Genomic DNA, 19,714 nt, shown 5'->3' with positions numbered 1-19,714 from the left:
CGCGGCCGACCAAGCGCGATGCAATGGTCTGCGCGCGCTCGTAGGCCGGCTGTGGTGACCACAAGTGTCGCCCAGATCCGGCGTAATTTGCTTGAAGATCTCACAGGAAAAAACACTGGAGAAACTACCTAAAAAAATATTTTTTCTAAAAAAAAAATCTTGCCAGGACCAGAGATCCCAGCAAGGAACTTAGGTCCTTACTCCTGACTAGACAGAAAAAAACTGATTTCCTGTAGCAGAGAGGGGGAGGATATACCCTCTGGGACTGCCCCTAGGGTGGAGCCAGAACGTTTTTTCTTTCTGCCTAGTCCTACTCCTGCGGAGACAACATAACCCAATTGATGTGAATCAAAGAGGACTACGTCTGTCAATGAGCGACAGAGAAAATTATATATATATATATATACACACATACACATACACATACACACACATACGGTACATACATACATACATACATACACACACACACACATACATATACACACCAGTTTTTGGGACTCCTAGGTCCTTCGTGTGTGTGTGTGATTATATATATATATATATATAGACACACAAACACACGAAAGACCTAGGAGTCCCAAAAACTGGTCCTTGCAGTAACAGAGGCTTAATTGATGATGACTGCATTAGTATTTACATTATTAATAGTTGCATGGAGGAATAAAAGTCACTTCGCATATACATATCTCAGTAATTACAACTACTATTAATCATTGTGAAAAAAGAGGAGGACAGCGCTTGATAATTATTTTTATTATATGCACAATCACTTTAAAGTTTAAGAACTTTTGGGGGAAATCTATTTGGCTTATGTAACTGTTTTTCGTGATTTGTGGTCTATATATACACATATTTATATATATATATATATATATATATATATATACACACATATATATATATATATATATATATATATATATATATATATATATATATTTATCTATTAGAAATAATTGATTAGAATTAGATTAACGCACAGAAAATTATTGAGCGCTGTCCTCCTCTTTTTTCACAATTTTCATTGGTTTTTGACTAGCTGCTCAAATTTCTTTTGGTACTTATTTTTTGAATTATTTATAAATTGAATACCTAGGCGCGATCACGAGAGCAATTATTACTCACACTTTGTTTCAGTACTATTAATAATAGCAAATGGAATAGGAGGAGTAGATCAGGGGACGGGTAAATAGTGCGGTGTTAACATAAATAAAATACATGTATCAAAATTGAGTTGGTTTACAAAAGTAGTATAGAATGTTCACTTTAAAAAGGAATACATTACTGACCTGAATGAGATATAAATGTGTTCATACTTAACTATCCAATCCAATGCAAATAAGGTGTTTTCTAAGGCTGGCCATACATGTTCAATTTTCTTCTACAATTTTCTTTTACCAAAAACCAAATAATAAGAGGTCAAAACTAAACAACTTACAACTGTATCCAATTAGGCAGGCCCTTGAACTACATAGTTAAAGGTAAATCTAAAGGAAAATTCTACAAGACAATTGAACATGTATGGCCAGCCTAACTTCCACATGCCTAGGACTGTTAAAAGTGAACACACCTACATTGGATTCACTAAGCTTAAGGGAACATTCACTTTGAAAAGTGAACAGTCTTTATTCCTTTAAACTCTAAATTATGAATTAATTTTTGTAGTTTTTCCTGTTAGTCTAATAAATGGAACTTTCTGTAAAAGCAAAGACAAAGCAAAAAAAGGCTTTTACATCAGCACAAATTTATTTATAAATAAAATAATGGAATATGAACTATAAAGAAATTGGTGTTTATTAAAAATCAGGCAACTCAATTAATATTTTCAAGCTTGGTGCATTTGCATTTAAAAAGGAGGATTGAAACGTCTACTTGAATGGAACAAATATAAAAAAACACTACAAGATAGCAATGTTTCAATACACTCATAATGACACATCGATTATTATTATATAGGATATATATATATATATATATATATAAATATATATATATATATATTTATTAAGTGTGACCTGCTCCTCTAAGGCCCAGAAATGGTGGTGTGAAAGTATGACCAAAAAAACACATTGTAAAAATTACCGACTCTCTATGCATTTGATAGACTCTTGTCTTTTCTCAAACCCTTTATATCCAGAACATTTCCATGTATATCCGTATTTCTGTGGCTTCATGCTAAGAATAAAAGTCAACACTTTTTAATCTGAAATGGTATCAGTTGGGATTATGTCAACCGGTTGTAAATAAAATTGTACACTTCTAAATGGATATTAAAATTAGTGGTGTCAGATTCTGCTGTAAAGGAAAAACAATGCAATACAATCCTGTGGATTTAATGAAAATATTCTGATTTAACAAAGAACAACAAAAACACCTTTTTCTTTTGTATCTTTTTTATTAAAAGTTTTCAAAAGAAACAAAAAACAGAAAAAGCTAACAATCTAATCAAATTTACAGTTCAAAAATTTTTTTTATTTTGGCGTTTTAACAATAACTACAGAGTTGTCTTGAACCGGACAAATAAGTTACCACTGGCAAGTTTGTGGCACTAGTAAAACAAAAATAAAAAATTAACTCTCTTGATCATATAGATATCTCTATGAAAATCTTTTTTCAATCTGTACAAAAGGTCTTTCTTCATAAATTAATTTTATTTTATTTTTTATAATTTAAATGGCTGTCTACTATGTGATGTTTAACTGATTATTTTTATGTACAGAGGTTATGTTTTAATGTTCCAAATCTTACCCAGACACAAAGTATGGCACATTGTTCAGGCGCCTGCAGCAGTGATTGAAATCCCCTTTATTGAGACTATATGAATTAACACTACTTAAAAACAACAGAATTGAGAATTTAAATTTTAGTAGGAATTTTAGAGTTCAGAATTCATTCAATAGAGGAAGACTACCTGCATGTCTGAACTTCTATGTCTTTACTGCTGAAGGGGCTGTTTGAACATCCATAATAACTAACCACACACCTCAAGCAGCAAAGGTGTTTAATTAAAGCAATTATATCCCAGGGAGCTTTGAACCCATACCACAACTTTTTGCTGTATTCCTCTGCAAAAAAATAAAATAAAAAAAAGAACAAAAACACTTCTCATGAATATGTATTTTTTTTTTTTTTTTACTAAAATCTAACTCAGAGCAGCAATTACTTTTGAAACTATGAAATCTCACTGCTTTCTAAAAATCAAATACATGCAGATTATTACTAAATACTTAAAATAGTAAAAATAAAAAATAAAAAATGATAAAACGAAATAAAAAGTAACCATAAAACTGCTTAGCCCTAGCTCCAGCTAGGAGGATTTGGTCAGAGGAAACAGGCAATGCCAGCAACCTGTTCCAATAAAAAAGGAAATAAAGTTTTGAGGTAGATAACTGATCACACTGCTGACCAGGCGAGTACACAGTTTTGGAAGACAACAAAATTCATTTCTTTTACATATGCAATTAGAATAAAAACAGCCATAATATAAGCAGTGATCAATCTAATGTGTTAATAAAAATATATATATAAAAGGAAACAAAAATTGCTGTATTTGACCAATCAGGAATTTCATAGTTTCAAAAAAAGGTGTTTTTATTTTTTTCTTTTTTTTTTTTTCGTTACAATTTAATACTTGTAGTGATGATGTGAAGTGTGGCACTGCTTGGATCCAAGTCTTCCTTCATGCTTTTGATATTGTGTCCATACATTTACTAAAACTATTTAAAAAAAATGCAAATGTACAAAAAAAGGCACATTCTCCTAACCGCAAACTGGTCCGGCAAAAATAAAGAAAACAGAAAAAAAAATCACGCTGAGAATAATCTGGAAGATTGGTTACTGGCTCTTTGTTCTTTGGTAAAGTTACCTTTAAAAGTGCCAAGTCTTTTTTTTATTTTTTTTTTATTATTATTTTCACCTAATAGAGAGCGAGTACCCAATGTACTGACAATTCCACTTATATCTCAGCTTATTTCTTTAAAGTCCTTTAGCTTTTTGCCATGTTGCTGTAACAGCACTTTTCGTTTGCAAGGTTTGAGCACAATCAACTAAAGTACTATCATTAATTGTATAAAGAAACAACCAAAAACAGAGGAAAAAAAACAAAACAAGAACACATTCGCTGACAAATCCCCTATCCCAATTCCTATATTCTACATACGCTAAAACATCAAGTTAATTTGAAAGAAAAAAAAAAAAAAGCAAAAACATTTTTACATTGCATCTTACAGCAGATTTTCTAAAAATCGCTTAGACTACCAGAGCAAATTGTTGGCATAAGGCCTTACAAACAACTGATTCTACTAAAACATCCCCCCCCCCCAATCAGAAAATGTGTTTCACACAAAACATTTTCCCACATCCCCACCCACCCAACAATTTTTTTTTTCACTACCATACACATTACGTGAAAAAAAAAAATCATTAAAAACATCTATTACACATTAAAAAGCCAGATTTTCAGCAATTTTATTATCTACCTTTTAAAAGCCCTATGCTGCTGTTTTACAAGGCAAAACCGACCAGCTTACTTGGTCTAAGCAATCTACACTTTTTTTCTAGTAATTGCGTGGAGGAAAAAAAAGCTACAGCATTAAAAGTTTTTAAGGCAAATTGGAATTCATTGGAAAAAGATAAGACACTTCACGCTATGAAAAAAAAAAAAATTACAAGGAGTCAGAAAAAACGGACAGCAACTGCAACACTGCACTACAGCAACACGCACACTGCAAGCACGGAGGCATCAAAATAAAATGCCTTCTTGTTGGAATCAGTTAGAACATTGAGAAACCAGCGACGGTTATTTTTGCAATTATTTTCTTCGCTGGCTAATAAAATGGTGAACCTTCAGAGAAGAAAAAAAAAAAAAAAAAAAAAAAACACAAAAGTCCTTAAAAATTTAACAATGGGAGTCCCATACAAAACAAAAAAGAAAAAAAAAAAAAAAAATAACACAAAAATTGCCTGTTATGCACATATCCTCAAACAAATAGCCACCTGTGCATATCCAGAGATAAACCTGTAGTCTGTCTCTTTTTGTGTTATATTACTTGATAAAAATTTCCATAATAAAATAAACCTGTTCAGGGGAACAGACACTAGATGAATTGAAGGTTTTTTATGCACTTCATAGAACTTATAGCAAAAATAGTTTGAGTTGATTTTGTTATAAATAATGTTTTTTTTTGTTTTTTTTTTTTTTCCCAAGAACCTGTGCAAAACTGTCAATTCATAAAGCACGATTGTTCAGAAAAAATCCATGATTGTTTAAGCATCTGAACCTCATTTCCCCCAATCAAGGTCATCGCTCCATCTGTGAGAGAGAAAAAAAATAATAAATAAGGTTTTTTCCTTAGGTCTTTTTTAAATACTAGATCGGTATTAACTGAACAAATTAAGGCAATATTAATTTCATTACACAAATGTAATTCTATGACTTGAGATAGAAATCTTGGTCACTTGCTTGAAATAGTAGATTTATTTTTTTCCTAGCCTGTCTCCAAATACATGTAAAACCATGAACATCAAGACAGAAAAAAAATACAATTATTACCACTGTAGACAATTAAAAAGGTCTCCGTTTTACCAGTCTAGGAAATTCCATACAGAAAAAAAATAAATAAAAAAATTAAAAATCATACAAAAATAATAACAATTATTTTGTGAAATTATTTGTTGAAAGGAGCTTGCTGCTTACAATTGCATCTGCTTGAGCTTTAAATGCAACGATATGACCCAACTGCAGATCCCTATCTTTTAGTCATTTATGACATATGCAAAAATTAAATAAACTTGAATTTTATGTAAAAAGCATACAGCAATATTCACTGTAAATAGACAAAAACATAATTGCACGATACAATAGCGAATGTCTATTTTGGCTAATGTAATGACTGCGTTTTGTCACCAGGTGGCACCGTAGCTAAAGTTCTTCCAATCACTACTCTTGTTGAGATGTAAGTAATTTTCACCTTGGCTCCCCGTTCATGTCAAATACCGGGTGAGTCTTGGAAGAGCTAAGTGGCTTGCTTCGCCCATCCCTAGTTAGTTAATCACTGATGAACACACGACGGCCAAAGAGAATGCTATCAATTTTGCATTATGGCAAGATATTTGGATAATTAAATTGGCAACCGGAATTCTCTGGGTCAAAATATTTTCCAGCTATTTTTTTGTATTTGCACCTGAATATCATGACATTTTTAAATAAGGTTACACTTCACTTTATGTATAAACCGATATCTTTACCCTCCATAAAAGCAGTATACATTGCATCGCTACCATTTATAAAAAATCTCATAACTAATAACCAACTTCTAATAACTAATAATAATAATAAATATATAATAAAATAAATAATAATAAAAATAATAATAATAACTAATAACATAACTAATTTCTAGGCAACGTATACACAGATACCAGGCAACAATTATTATTTTGACAGTTCAAAACGACTGTAATGTTTAATCTCGTGGGTATTTCTATGTTTCTGCACTTGGCATTCCCGATTCTAATAATGGTCTATGCTTCGAGAATAGGCGGAACCCATACTAGGTTTAATGTACAGTCTTTTTATTGGAATTTTACAGAAACCTTTTAAAGAGACCTCAACACCTGCTGTAAAAATAAAAGGTGTTTAGATCTTAAAGGATATGTCAATTCTACAATTCTACAAAGAACTGCTATTTGGTACTTTGGTCTGTTAAATCTACCATTGAAATAATTTATCATGTCAGAAATGCAAAGCTGTCCTGTCCTGTGCATACTTCCTGTGCTATCTCCTAAAGTCCCGTACACACGATCAGAATATCGTACAAAAAATAAAAATAGGGCTATCGACGTGATCATACCATAATTTAATCATTAGTACACAGCTTTCGTCCGAAAATTTTCCAAAGGGACAAACACGAAAATATTTCTTGCAGTGGCGGCCGGTGCGTTGGGGGCGCAGGGGCGCCGCCCCCCCATCCATGCTTCCGGCCCCCTAATCTACACACGGGGTGCCGGACGCATGGAGTTCAATGGGGTTTTTTTTTTTTTAATCACCTGATTAGAGCCAGAGGCTCTAATCGGCTTCAGCAAAGGGTGGACCCGGGGCGCAGAGCAGTGTGCCCCGAGCCCACCCATTGTGTGGCAATAGAGAATGAAAATTTGCTATTGTCACAAGGATCCTCCTCCTGGCAAATCAGGAAGCGGGTCCTCCTACTTCCCGATTGGCCGAAAGGCAAACCCCATGCCATTGGCCGAGGAGGAGGCGGGAGGACTGAGGACTCAAGGAGACGCCAGGGGACTGAGGAGAAGCCGCCGCTGCCTGAGGTAAGTGCACTGGTCTCCCGGGGGGGCACGTTTACGCTGGTCACTCTGCATTGAAAAGGGGGCACGCTGGCCTCTGTGCATTGAAAGGGGGCACGCTGGCCTCTGTGCATTGAAAGGGGGCACGCTGGTCTCTGTGCATTGAAAGGGGACACGCTATACCTTATTTACTGAAGGCCCCTTTCACACTTTTGGGACCTCAAAGTCACACAATTTTTTACAGCGTTTTTTGCCGCAAAGCAATGCCTATTACATTTTTCTGTTTGCGCTGGCCTCTGTGCCCCCCCCCCCCCCCAAAAAAAATTTGAGCACCAGCCGCCACTGATTTCTTATACGATCAAAGAAAACATTAAGGTGCAAAAACATTAAAGTGCAAAAGTTCAATGTATGTAGTATCCCAGTGTTGGGATATAAGGTACACTGAAACAGCAGAAGCAGTTCATTCAGGTGCTAATATAAAGTGTCCCAGTGCGGTAATAATCCGTTATAATCACACGTGCAGCTGTATCCTCCACAGTATAGGTAAAATACAAACTCCTCAGAGCCAAATGCTGTCTAAGTTATAGGACAGCAGTAAGGTATGTATCCATAGAGCTCCTGATCATGGAAAACCTGGATGTCTGAAGATAACAATACCGAGATTCTCCTCCAACAAAGTAGATTGCTCAACATGCCACATAAAGGAGTTTGCTAAGCAGAAACTCGATCTCCGTCTTCCCCAAATCTGTGTAACCCCCCCAGTTAGTAAGCACTCCCTAGGGACACATTTAACCCCTTCCCTGACAGAGTCATTAGTGCAGTGACAGTGCATCTTTTTAGCATGATCACTGTATTCGTGTCACTGGTCCCCAAAAAGTGTCAAAAGTGTCTGTTAGATGTCCAATTCGTCTGCCATAATGTCGCAATCCCGTAATAAAAAAAAAAAATTCGCTGATCACCGCCATTACTAGTAAAAAAAAAAAAAAGAAATCCATAAAAATATTGCATAGTTTGTAGACGCTATAACTTTTGCGCAGACCAATCAATATTCACTTATTGGAATTGTTTTATGTAAAAAAATATGTAAAAATATATAGCAGAATACACATTGGTCTAAATTGATAAAAAAATTTGATTTTTAACATTTTTTTTTTATTATTGCCTGTGTTTTATAGCCGAAAGTAAAAAAAATGTTTTTTTTTTCCCCAGTTGTCGCTCCTTTTTTGTTTTATAGCGCAAAAAATAAAAAACGGCAGAGGTGATCAAATAACCAAAAGAAAGCTCTGTTTGTGGCAAAAGGACAAATTGTGGGAAAAGCACAATTGTCAGTTAAAGTGACGTATCGCAAAAAATGGCCTTGTCATTAGGGGGTAAAATTTTTTGATTCAGAATTGGGTAAATTGCATGAAACCTGGGGAATTAGGCATGCTCTGCATCTTTTCATTTTGGCCAAAAAAAAAAACTGGTATCATTTGTAGTTTTCTAAATATTTGGGGGACAGTCATATTTGCATATTACATGTGCAAACTCTGCTTCCTGCTTTGCAGTGTAACACAAGGGTTATGTCCTCCAACAGGTCAGCCAACTCACTGAAAAAACTTACCATCTGGCTGATACTTTGTTAATGAATATAAAGTATACAAAGCCAATTAGAAAAGCACAGAATTTTCGCTGCCAGACATGCAATCACTGCATGAATGTAATATATAAAAAATATTATTATTTCAATCTGCTATAGGACATTCTACCTGGATTCGTATTTTTGCAGATTAGCATAAAAAATAACCTTGTAAAAAGCATTGGGGTGCACAGATAAAAACTAGACTAATAAAAAGCAATGGGATGCAAAGATAAAAGAAAACTAGACTAATAAAAAAGCAATGGGATGCGTAGATAGAAAATTATACTATTAAAATGTGCTGATTATTTTTATTGCTTAGCACATAGAGCGTATAGTATGACACAATAATAAATTGGCTAAATAAAAAACAATTAGGGATGCCTAAAGAATAGATTAGAAATGAGATTATAGCATAGATTAGATCAACTTCTTGTTGCAACTAGTTGCTATTTTTCTAGTGGAGTTAGAAATGAAAGCTGACACTGGATTGGTTGTATTTGTGATGACATCAGTAGCTGCAGGCTGTGATATGCAAATATTTCTATAATAACCGGAGCTTCTGCAATCCAGATAGATCGAGGGCTTTAACGTTTGCCAAATTGAACTTTCATGTTCTCTGTGGACTCTAAATACAGGGCCAGGAGGGGGTGGACCAGAAACACTTATTGGCCAACGTGTTTACCACCATCACAATTAGTAGCCAATATGTAGATGTGGGCCAGAGTCTGACCACCCAGGCAGCAGTAAAAAACAATCTACAGGCTGACCCATCTCCATTCTGGTGTTGATGTCCCAGGTACACACCTTCAGAACTTAATCCAAAGAAATCAGTCAACATATGAAACACAGAGTTGGGAATTCTTGAGGCCCTGTTCACACCTGAGCAATTTCAAACTCGTAAAAAAAAACGCTCATCTCTGAAGTCTCAAAAAGCCCAACAAGCAAAATCCCATTCATTTCAATGGCCCTTGTTCACACATGAGCGTTTTGTCCCCTGAACCAAAACGCCTGAAGCTCAAAAAACTACATGAGCTTCTTTTTTGGCAGCTTACAAGCGTTTTTGTCAATGCCAGGCCTCCAAACACCTGCAAAAAAGCCTGAAAAAAGCCCAAAAAAAAAAAAAAACCGCCTGAAAAACACCCGGAAAAAAAAGCCTGTAACACTATATGCTCAGGTGTGAATGGACCCTTATAAAAGTCTATTTGAAATTTCAGATGAAAAGGTAAAGTAGTAAATGTGGGTGCAGTAAGAGAGGTCGATCTTTAACCTTTGTTTTTATCCGTTAGTCACCCCAGTAGCATAGTCCTTCTCAGGGCTGCCATTAGAAATCATGAGGCCTACCTGACAGCCCCCACCCCCCTCCCAAAAATATCAATATATGTTCAAAATACACAACAATCTTTATTAGTGGAAACAAACATATCATCTTACAAAATTCCTGCTAAATCTAAAAGAAAACTGTAAGCCCCCGTTCACACTGGGGCGACCTGTCAGGCGACCTGGTCGCCTGACAGGTCACCGTAGGTCGCCTGCCATACAGAAGCTATGGACCCGTTCTAATAGTAGCAACACAAGTCGCTCCGACTTAGAAAAAGGGCCAGGAGCTTCTTTGGGGCGACCCGGAGCGACCTGCATAGACTTCAATGTTATGAAGTCCGTGCCGGCCGCTCCGAGGTCGCGAGGCGAGCAGCGCGCCGCGACCTGTGAGGTCGCCCGGCGAAGTAGCGTCGCCCCAGTGTGAACGGGGGCTTAAGAGTTAGTAAAGTTGTGTGTGTAAATGAGGTATTGGGGCTCATTCACTTAGGTGCTGTGTCCTGTACAATGTGAATCAGTGTGTGTTTTTGTAAATATGGCTGGAGCTGTGTGCAGGCAGCCTATGTTACGCTATGGGGATGCAGCAGCTGTACGAAGGATGCCGCACATCCTAATTTGACAGGCATATGGGTGCAGGTGTACGGCCCCAAACACTGACATTGTGCATTCGGGGCTACTCATCCACACCTGCACACTTATCAAATTAGGACCTGCGGCTGTATTCATACAGCCGTTCCATCCACGAGTAACAGACTGCTCCGGCTGCACAAATTGCTTACACTTAATGGGCCAGAGAACCCGTGTAAATGAGCCCTTACATTTTTTAATGATTCTTTATCATTTTTTTTTACAACGCTGTTGGGGGGCTGGCTTACAGCTGCTGGATGGAGAAACACAGACAGTGCATCATGCTGTAATTGTCCTCCCCTCCCCACGCACCGATCCCCGTTTCAGGGCCCCCTACAGGAGAACCACCCAGCCAACAGCCCTGGTTCTTCTACTGCAATGCCCTGCAGAAGGGACCATTGCACTAGGTGTAAAGACAAACATCCTCTCTGCAGTGGTCTGACATTTCCCTTATGTCAATCTTACAGCTCTTCAATCCGCAATACTTGCTCTCCTCTGCATTCCCGTGCACTCTGATTACATTTTTACCATTTCAACTTATTGGTTGAGCCAGATGGACTTCTGTACTTTTTCAACCTGACCAACTATGTAACTGAAGCTTCAATTGGTCTTTAAGAGAGAAGCATGGCCAAAGCATTTTTGGCCATTCTTTTCTTGTGGGTCACAGGAGCGCACTTACTTTTGATCACCTGTGAACAGAGTCAGCTGATAACGGGCTTTTGCCCACTATCAGCTAATGTGGCAGAGCAGCTCCAGACTCTGGAAGGATCCTGACAAGATTGTCAGGATCCACGCAGCTGCTAGATTGACAGTTGGCTCCACCTCTAAAAGCCGGAACCAGAGCCAGCTGTGCCCGCCCCCCTCTTAAGTCTGGCGCACCAGTGAGTGTTTGAGCAGGAGACTGGAGAGCAGTGACTGACATTCACTGCTCTCCAGTAGACCAAGAACGGAGCAATCAGCAGTCAGATAGCTCAGTTCTCAATCACTTGGTTAGAGCAGGCGTGGCACAGATGCTGCAGCATAGAGAGGAGTATGCACCTTTATTTTTTTTAAAACAATACTTCTTCTTTAGGTCAAAATTACAGACAGTGATGTAGCACAACGTGCCTTGGTGTGTTTCTCTAATACAGCATAATGTGTCAAGACTTTTCATGCAACAACTCCAAGAATCTCCAAGCCTTAATGTTCCACGTCAGGGCCAATCTTTGGTTATCCAAGTGGCAGTATTTTCCTCAAGTTTTGGAGCTCTCGGGGTGATCTTGGAAATAGAATGCTGCATGCTGGCACTTGTAAAGACCTGCTATAGGGTCCTCACAGTGTTCTCATTTATGTTTAACAGAAAACAGATTTCCATTGGCTCTAAACACTCTCAAGAGTAATATCTGTGTTGAGAGTGTGTGTACAGTGTTGCCATTGTGACCAAATCCGCTTGTAAGACGGTATGCACCGATCAAGCCAGAGGCATCCCAGCAATGCTGAATCTCAGTGTGAACTCACCTGACCTGTCTTCATCTCACAGACAACTACTACTAAATAAATACAATGCATTCAAGGCTGCTACACCCAAGAGCTGACAACTGGCTTACAGCTATTATGTTAGCAAGGCCTATAAACAGACAACCCTCGCCCCCTTTTGTGAATACTTTCTTGGTCAGGTAAGATGTTAAAGGGTCAGTCCATCCAGCACTGATATTTAGCTGATGTGTAGGTTGGACAGACTGAACTAATAGAAGCAAAGTATTGATATTAATGGATAGGACATAATTTAGTCCTCCTTTAAAAGGGGCTGATGTTTTATGAAGGTGCAGTGTAGGTGCAGCTTGTTCTGGTCTCAGGCTGCGGCTTCTTTGATCGCCTTGAGAACACTCCTGGATGATAGATGACAAACTCTGAGGTGGGTATTGGCGAGTGCCTAGTAAAAAGTCCATGATGCTCAAAGGTCAGATCCAACCATTTGCTAAATAAAAGTATCAGGTGAAGTCGACACTTTGGGGAAACTGCCTCCCCCTTCCTCAGGGCTGAAACCGTGGATCTGATTGAAGTCAAAATGGTTAGGAGACCTAAATAGGGGCTTGATCACTTTGACTTTTGAGTACCATGAAGTTTACTGGATGTTCAACATTGATTTTGGAACAATAAGCTCTCTAATAGCAGCTGTGCCCTTCTAGTTGTAGAGTCTCCTTCCCAATGCTGGGGGTGGGGGGGGGGTTGAGTTTCAATCCTTTTGCTGCAGTTTCTGAGATTACTAATCAAACAGGGAGAGTAAGAACTATATATAAAAGGGGTGGTGTGGTGGCAAACATCCCTCCCTTTTAACTGCTTATTCTCCAGTTTGCCGTCTTAACTTAATTTAAAAAACGTAAAAGCCCCATAAATCTAACAGGATTCACCAGCATGCACTCTGACCTAGGAAAAACCTATTAGATGTCAATGCATGCCCCTTGGAAATAATACGCATTTGCCTAGAACAGAAGATCTATTGGAAACTGACTATAGATTTGTATAAATTATATAAATCACTGGGGGGCAACATCAATGAATGGATGGAAAAAACAGGGACCAAGGGATGCAATGAGAGGTCTTCTGAATATACTTTTTACTATTTAGAAATCATTTCAGTCCTAAGAAATAATTTCTAAGTCTCTTCCAATGTATAAATATTCCTTTACCTTTTAGAGTTACTTGTTCTGTTGATAGGTGTATGGAGAATGTTCACTAGACGTCTCTACTGTCACTGGCTGGGATGGGTTGGGTTCCTGGAAGAAATGACACATTATTATTATAGTGCTGAGACTGGCACAAAGACAAACAGGACACAACTTTCTTCCAAGTAAGCAATTTTTTTTTTTTACAGATTTATTTAAAAGAGGAGCTACAGAGTATTTTAGGTGAGGACTCATTTTAAAGTAAATCCCCAGGAATCTGTATGTGGGATACCCCACATATAAGTGAACCTTGCTTATATAGCTAAAAGCTATGTGCATACCCCCAACTCCTAAAGCCACAGCAAGTTCTCATTGGACAAGGAAGGAGTAGAAGTACATTGCTGAGCTCATCCCTATACTCTCTCCCCTCTTTTAAGTAAGGTCGATTAGCACAGTGTCAAGCAGTAGAGCTTAGCTGAGAGTACTGCCCTTCCCTCTCAGTCTAAAGCCTAACACACACACCAATATTTTTCCTTTCAACCCAGCGAGTTGAACGAAAAAAACCTGAGCCCCTGTACCAACAATCCGATATTAGTACAGTGATCTCCCCTACTGTACTATTGTGTTCTGGCAGGGGGACAGCCCTCCACCAGAACACTCCGATCAGCACTCTCAGCCAATGGCTGAGTGCGCTGATCAGGAGCCAGTCGGCTGCTGGTTTTCCAGCATGTTTGTCCAACAGAAGCCGACCAAACGTGTGTACTAGGCTTTAGGCAGACCATGCATGATTTGAACCGTGTATGGGCAGGCTGAATGTAACAAGCTGATCGATCAACTTGGGTACAACCAGCATGCTGGGTTTTACCTGCTATTATTGGTAGCAGCACTATCAACACTATCTGTGCTAATTGGGAGAGAAAGCTAATTTCTTTCCTGCAACCCATGGTTGCAGGAAAGAAAATCTCTCCATGTATGGCCGGCCTAAAGCAGCCCATAGACTATTCACATTTTTGTTCAACTAGCATGTTAAATGGGAAAAAAAGGGACTATTTCCCTATCCACGCTTTGGAGTACCTGTAAGCACTGGATTTTCTTTCCAGGATCAGCAGAGGCAGGAGCAGAGCAGGGCTGCAGGTAATATGAGGATAAATGGGGCAGGGACCCTTTTGGGAACAGACTATTACTTTGCTCCAAATAAGAAAAGTGGCAGAAAAGTTATTGTAATATTTGCCTAACACAAATTTTTCAAATTTTTACATTTTCCCTCTTTTTATTGTATTTTAGTACGAAGACGTGTGGTCAAGTAGGGCTGCACACAGGAGGTTTTTTGCTCCCCTGGAGACGTTGTTCCTGGTGGGAAAAAAAGCAGCTTTAGGCCCCTTTCACATGGGCTTTCCGATTGGTCTGCCTTTCAGTTTTTCAGGCGGACCTGATCGGATGCTCGATGCAGCCCTATAGAGCAGCGGATGTCAGTGGACACCTGCTATCTAATCCGATCCTGACCCTATTTTCCATCCGTCTTGAGGATCGGATAAGATCAGATGAAAACAAGACAGGCGGTCCGTTTTCATCCAATCTCCCATAGAGGAGAGCGGGGATCTGACAGCTCCGTCTCTGCAAAGTAAGTGGAGACGGACCGGTCATCCGCCTGCTCAGCGGGCATCGGCGAATCGATCCCCGCTGAGCAAAACAAAGTCCGTCGGGCGCACCGCCCGTGTGAAAGGGGCCGAAAGAAAAAAATGCACCTAAAGCTGTGTTTTGGAAACACATTTAGGTGTTCACTGATTCCATTTGCCAGATTTCTAATTTATTCTAGCCATTGGAATGAACACTCAAGTGCTATATGCGCCTAACATTTAGATGTATGTACACGCATTTAGGGATGTTCAGCATTTTTTTCTCCCCAAACGCTCCTGAATGTGCAAGTGATGGTTCTTTTTCAGCTTTAAAATGTCCCTCTAATACTCCTGTAAATGGGCACATAGACTAACATAGATGTGTGTTTACAGGCTGAAAAAAAACCCAAAGAAACTAAACAAGCGTAAAGGTGGCGTTGTAGGCTCAGTGTGCATGAGGCCTTACATTACTAAGTGGAAGCAGTGAAAACTATCACTGTATCCCAAATGGCTAACCAAGGTAAATAAAGGCCTTAATGCGCTATAAAACAACATGTGAGTAGATCTAAAGGTTGGTCAACCCAAAAAGGAAAAATCTAAGTATGAGAGCAAAATGGTCATTTCTATAAATGTGCGATATGCTAAATATGGTAGATTTAGGGTTACCAGAGTCCCAAATGGAAAAAAACGTTGTCAGGCTACCCTCTATAGCAGTGGTTCTCAACTCCAGTCCTCTGGACCCACCAACAGGCCAGGTTTACAAGATAACTAAATGAACTCACAGGTGATCTCATTTGCTGCTTAGTGATTGCAGTATTCTAGTCTGCATCTCCCCAAGGTAATACTCAAAATCTGGCCTGTTAGTGGGTCCCAATGACCAGTTGAGTTGAGAACCACTGCTCTATAGTATGAGAATCACCAATCATCATAGGCCTATCTACTCTATTGATTATGTGTACAGGGAGAGCAAAGCCAGTTTGAGGCAAAGCCCATTGTTATGCTCAGACTATTGTTGACTATATATTCCGCATGACCTTCTATGCTTTGAATATTTTATATATAGATCTGAAGTTTTACTCTCTATGCATGGGAGTGTGGCGGGATGGATTGCCGAGATAAAACCAGCCATATACAGAGATTCTATTATTTCCTCTAAAAATAACACTAAACCATGATTACTGTAAAGTAAGGAGCCTGCATTTGTTTCTGGCAAATGTACCTTCCCGCAGGTCTACATATTAAATATATACAAGGTTTAAAAGCATAAAAAAATGCTTTAATTTATTCTTGTAAGATTGACAAGGTTGTTCAATAAACCTGTCACAAACCTTTTCAATTCGCACTCAGCATATGATTAAAAAAAAAAGGATGCCTGAGCTGAAGTTACTGTTAATAAAAGCTGCATGTCAAAACCCACTATCTTCCCTGTAAAAGCCAACCTTGGGCTGACCCCCTGCTGCCTCTCAATTGGTCAGAGAGGCAATCCATCATCTTAAAGGATCAATAAAATGGTAGGAGGGGGAGGGACCAAGTTTGATTTCTCAAGACAAATGATGCTTTAGATACATCAGCTGCTTCTATCAGGATCTACTGATCATTCCAACATCGGTAACTTCTTCTAATGTCTCTTTTCACCATGAGCTTAGTTTGAATTGCTCAGGTTTGTGGACAGACATCTCACTCTGGCATTCAAGTCAGGCCTGATCTGTTCAGTTTATTTCAGCACTTTGACCTAAGCCAGACATTAATACTGACCTCCACAGAGACGGCAGCTGTTTGGACGTGTGTGTACTGCGGTATATACGCTCCTTGCATAGCTGTTGTGGCAGGCATATACTAAAAAAAAAAAAAAAAGCACATTAAATATTCAGAAGACAGAAAAAAAAAAAAAAACATTTGAGCTTCAAGCTTTCTGCCTATGCTTTTAAAAATCAGTTTATAAGAATAATGTAGGGTGTATAGTATGGTTCTAGATATTAGTGTATATTGGAAGCATCACACTTAAAGTGGTTGTAAATTCACTGTGCCTAATTACTAGAATCCCCTCCGTTATATGAAGCTATGTTGCAGTATCTTTGTTTTATAAAAAATTATGCAGTGCAATACCTTATTTCACAGTGCGGTCACGTGACGTCCTACCACTCTCCTTCCCCAATCTGAGGACTACAGCAGGAGGGGCTCTGTGACGTCAGTCAGGAGGAGAACGGCCGGTGGGCACATGACCACTCAGCGGTGCTCTAAAATAAGGTATTAAGCTGCATATTTTTTTCTAACACACAGTGCAGCATAGCTTTATATAACAGATGGGATTCTAGTTATTAGGCACATTTGCTTTACACAGAATAGCGGCAAGGGGGGGAGGAGGGGGAGAGAGGGAGAGACTGCAGAATAATGGAGGCACGTAAACGGACCACGGTATCATGGATCAGAAGGCATGATTACCGTGGTAAGCACACACACAGGGGACATAGGAACAGCAGGATCAACCAGGTATTTTACAGCATAGAGAAGGACGAATGACTCCACACAAGCACTATACTGTATATTGTTCTTTAAAGGAGCAGGGACATATTTTTATTTTTTCTTTAACGTTACAACCCTTTAAGTAGTTATACAGGCTAACCCTAACTAGTCCAAAAAATAATCCCCCCCCCCCCATTACACCTATGCTGACTAACCAGTGCAAGAAGGATTTACAGCAGGGGTTGGCAACCAGTTGATCACAGGCAGATGACCAGTAGACTGCAATCCTTCCTTGCTGACCCCTGGAACCTGGACAGGAGGGGCGGAATTTACGGCAACCAATCTGTATTTTCTTCCTGCAGCAGCTGAAAGCTGGCTTCTCCTCCTGTCCCTCCAGATAGCATTCAGCTGATACAGGAGGAAAATACAAGGGATTGGTACCAGTACCAATCTCTCTCCTCCCCCTCCCTCCCTCCACCCTCCCTGGAGCAGCAGCATTACAGCTGTAAAAATGCCTGACGTGGTTAACCGCGTGTTAAGCCGCATCAAGTGTTTTTAAGCTGTAGTAATTGGATTTGGGAGTGGAAAATAGAAAAGGGCAGAGAAAAAAAACTGCTAAAAGCCAGGACAGCTAAACGCGCATTAACGCTAATGGGAAATGCTTCTAGCGTGTTTTTATAGCTTTTCCTTGGTGTCGGTAGTGGCATTTTTTTTAACATCCCGTGTGGGCATGAGGCCTTAATATGAGAGGCTGAAGTGGGGGCTGATCTGTGTCAGACATTGATGAACACAACCAAGTACTGTGTTGGTATCAGAATTTACATGATTGCATCATCTCTGATCCACCATCTTAGTTTAGGCAGATGCAGACCCTGAACAAGAAAGATGCCATCCTTCTGATCATAAAGCACATGAAGGTATATTACCAGGCAGATTACCATGATGACTGAGAGGTAATAAATACCTAAGTGTTCCATTACTTTGCATGCATGCACTTAACATTAAAAAAATATATCTGATGCTAGGTCCACTTTAAAGAAACGTGGTGGGTATAAAGGAACAGCTGAATAAATTATGAATCGGAGATGCAGCGTGGAGGGCAGGTCTCATTTTGAAATTTACAAGGAAATCAATCAGCTTCCCATTATCTGCTTTTCTCCTTGAATGCGCATTAAAAAGTCATAAAACATTCAGGCACAGTGCAATTTCGTCTTTGATCGTCGCTGAGCCAACAGTTATTTCCAGAAAAGGGAAATTTCTTCTCATCCAAGTCCCTCGATTCCCAAAATAAGCCACCGATCTTCCCAAAGCACCAAGGCTCATCTGCGTTTGTGATAACTTACCCATTCCATACAGCAGCGTTAGCTCCCCCAGTGTAAAGGCGCTTATTACCCACATCTAGAGAGTGAAGTCATACAATTTCCAATGACACAAAACAAAGAGGCCACTTACTGTTCCACTGCTGCTTAATGACATATGACTCATCTGCTGGGTCAGAGGGCTGATCATCGATGCAGGTTGTAGTGACATGGTATGGTCCATGGAGGGAGTTAGGACAGCTCCCTGAAAAAGAAAATAATGGGCAGATTAAACCACTGTCCACTGCTACACATTTATCAAAGCACATTCAATAAAAGGAAACTCTTTATGGATTTACAGAAGTGGGTTACAGGGAAGAAACTTGTTAAGATTCCCCCATCAACATAGACCGTGTTTATGCGGGAATCCCTTCTGCCGGGCCATTGTCTTTTCCAGGCAGGAGAAGCTGTCCCCGCTTGGAGAAGACCTTGATTATTGCTAGTGGCTATAGCAGCCACCAGCGATAATCGCAAGAGAATCTTGCAGGCTGGTTGTACCCAAGCTGATGGATGGATCAACTTGGTATAATCTTGTCCCATTCCTACTGAATCGGCCAAAATTTGAACTGTGCATGGCCGGCCTTAATCTCTAAGGAGGGATCTAAGGGAATATTGCATAGCCATCCCATGCTTATTGGTCCTGTAATCATTTTTCATATTTTTTATTTTTTTTGCTTCCTTGTAACATCTACTGTGAGCTTTTAAACCTCCCCCCCCCCCCACTTCTGTTTGCACAGTAAGATGGCCATACCATATATGGATTCAAATTTGGCC

At 39.2% G+C, this 19,714-nt stretch overlaps 1 protein-coding gene across 6 annotated transcripts in view; it reads right to left on the bottom strand.

The window, feature by feature from the left end:
• Positions 1 to 2,651: 2,651 nt before the first annotated feature.
• Positions 2,652 to 19,714, bottom strand: part of RBMS1 (RNA binding motif single stranded interacting protein 1) — a 532,988-nt gene continuing 515,925 nt past the window's right edge. For all 6 annotated transcript variants that reach the window (XM_082261033.1, XM_082261035.1, XM_082261032.1 and 3 more), the window contains exons 11-14: positions 19,035 to 19,145; positions 16,875 to 16,955; positions 13,528 to 13,614; positions 2,652 to 5,314 (exon numbers count right to left, since the gene is read on the bottom strand). In XM_082261033.1, the coding sequence (XP_082117159.1) occupies positions 13,537 to 13,614; positions 16,875 to 16,955; positions 19,035 to 19,145 (270 nt within the window). In that variant the 3' untranslated portion in view covers positions 2,652 to 5,314; positions 13,528 to 13,536. The remainder of the gene's footprint in view (positions 5,315 to 13,527; positions 13,615 to 16,874; positions 16,956 to 19,034; positions 19,146 to 19,714) is intronic.

This window comes from Pelophylax lessonae, assembly GCF_965119305.1.
Source record: "Pelophylax lessonae genome assembly, chromosome: 6".
NCBI lineage: Eukaryota > Metazoa > Chordata > Amphibia > Anura > Ranidae > Pelophylax > Pelophylax lessonae.
This window is presented reverse-complemented; position numbering and strand designations above follow the sequence as displayed.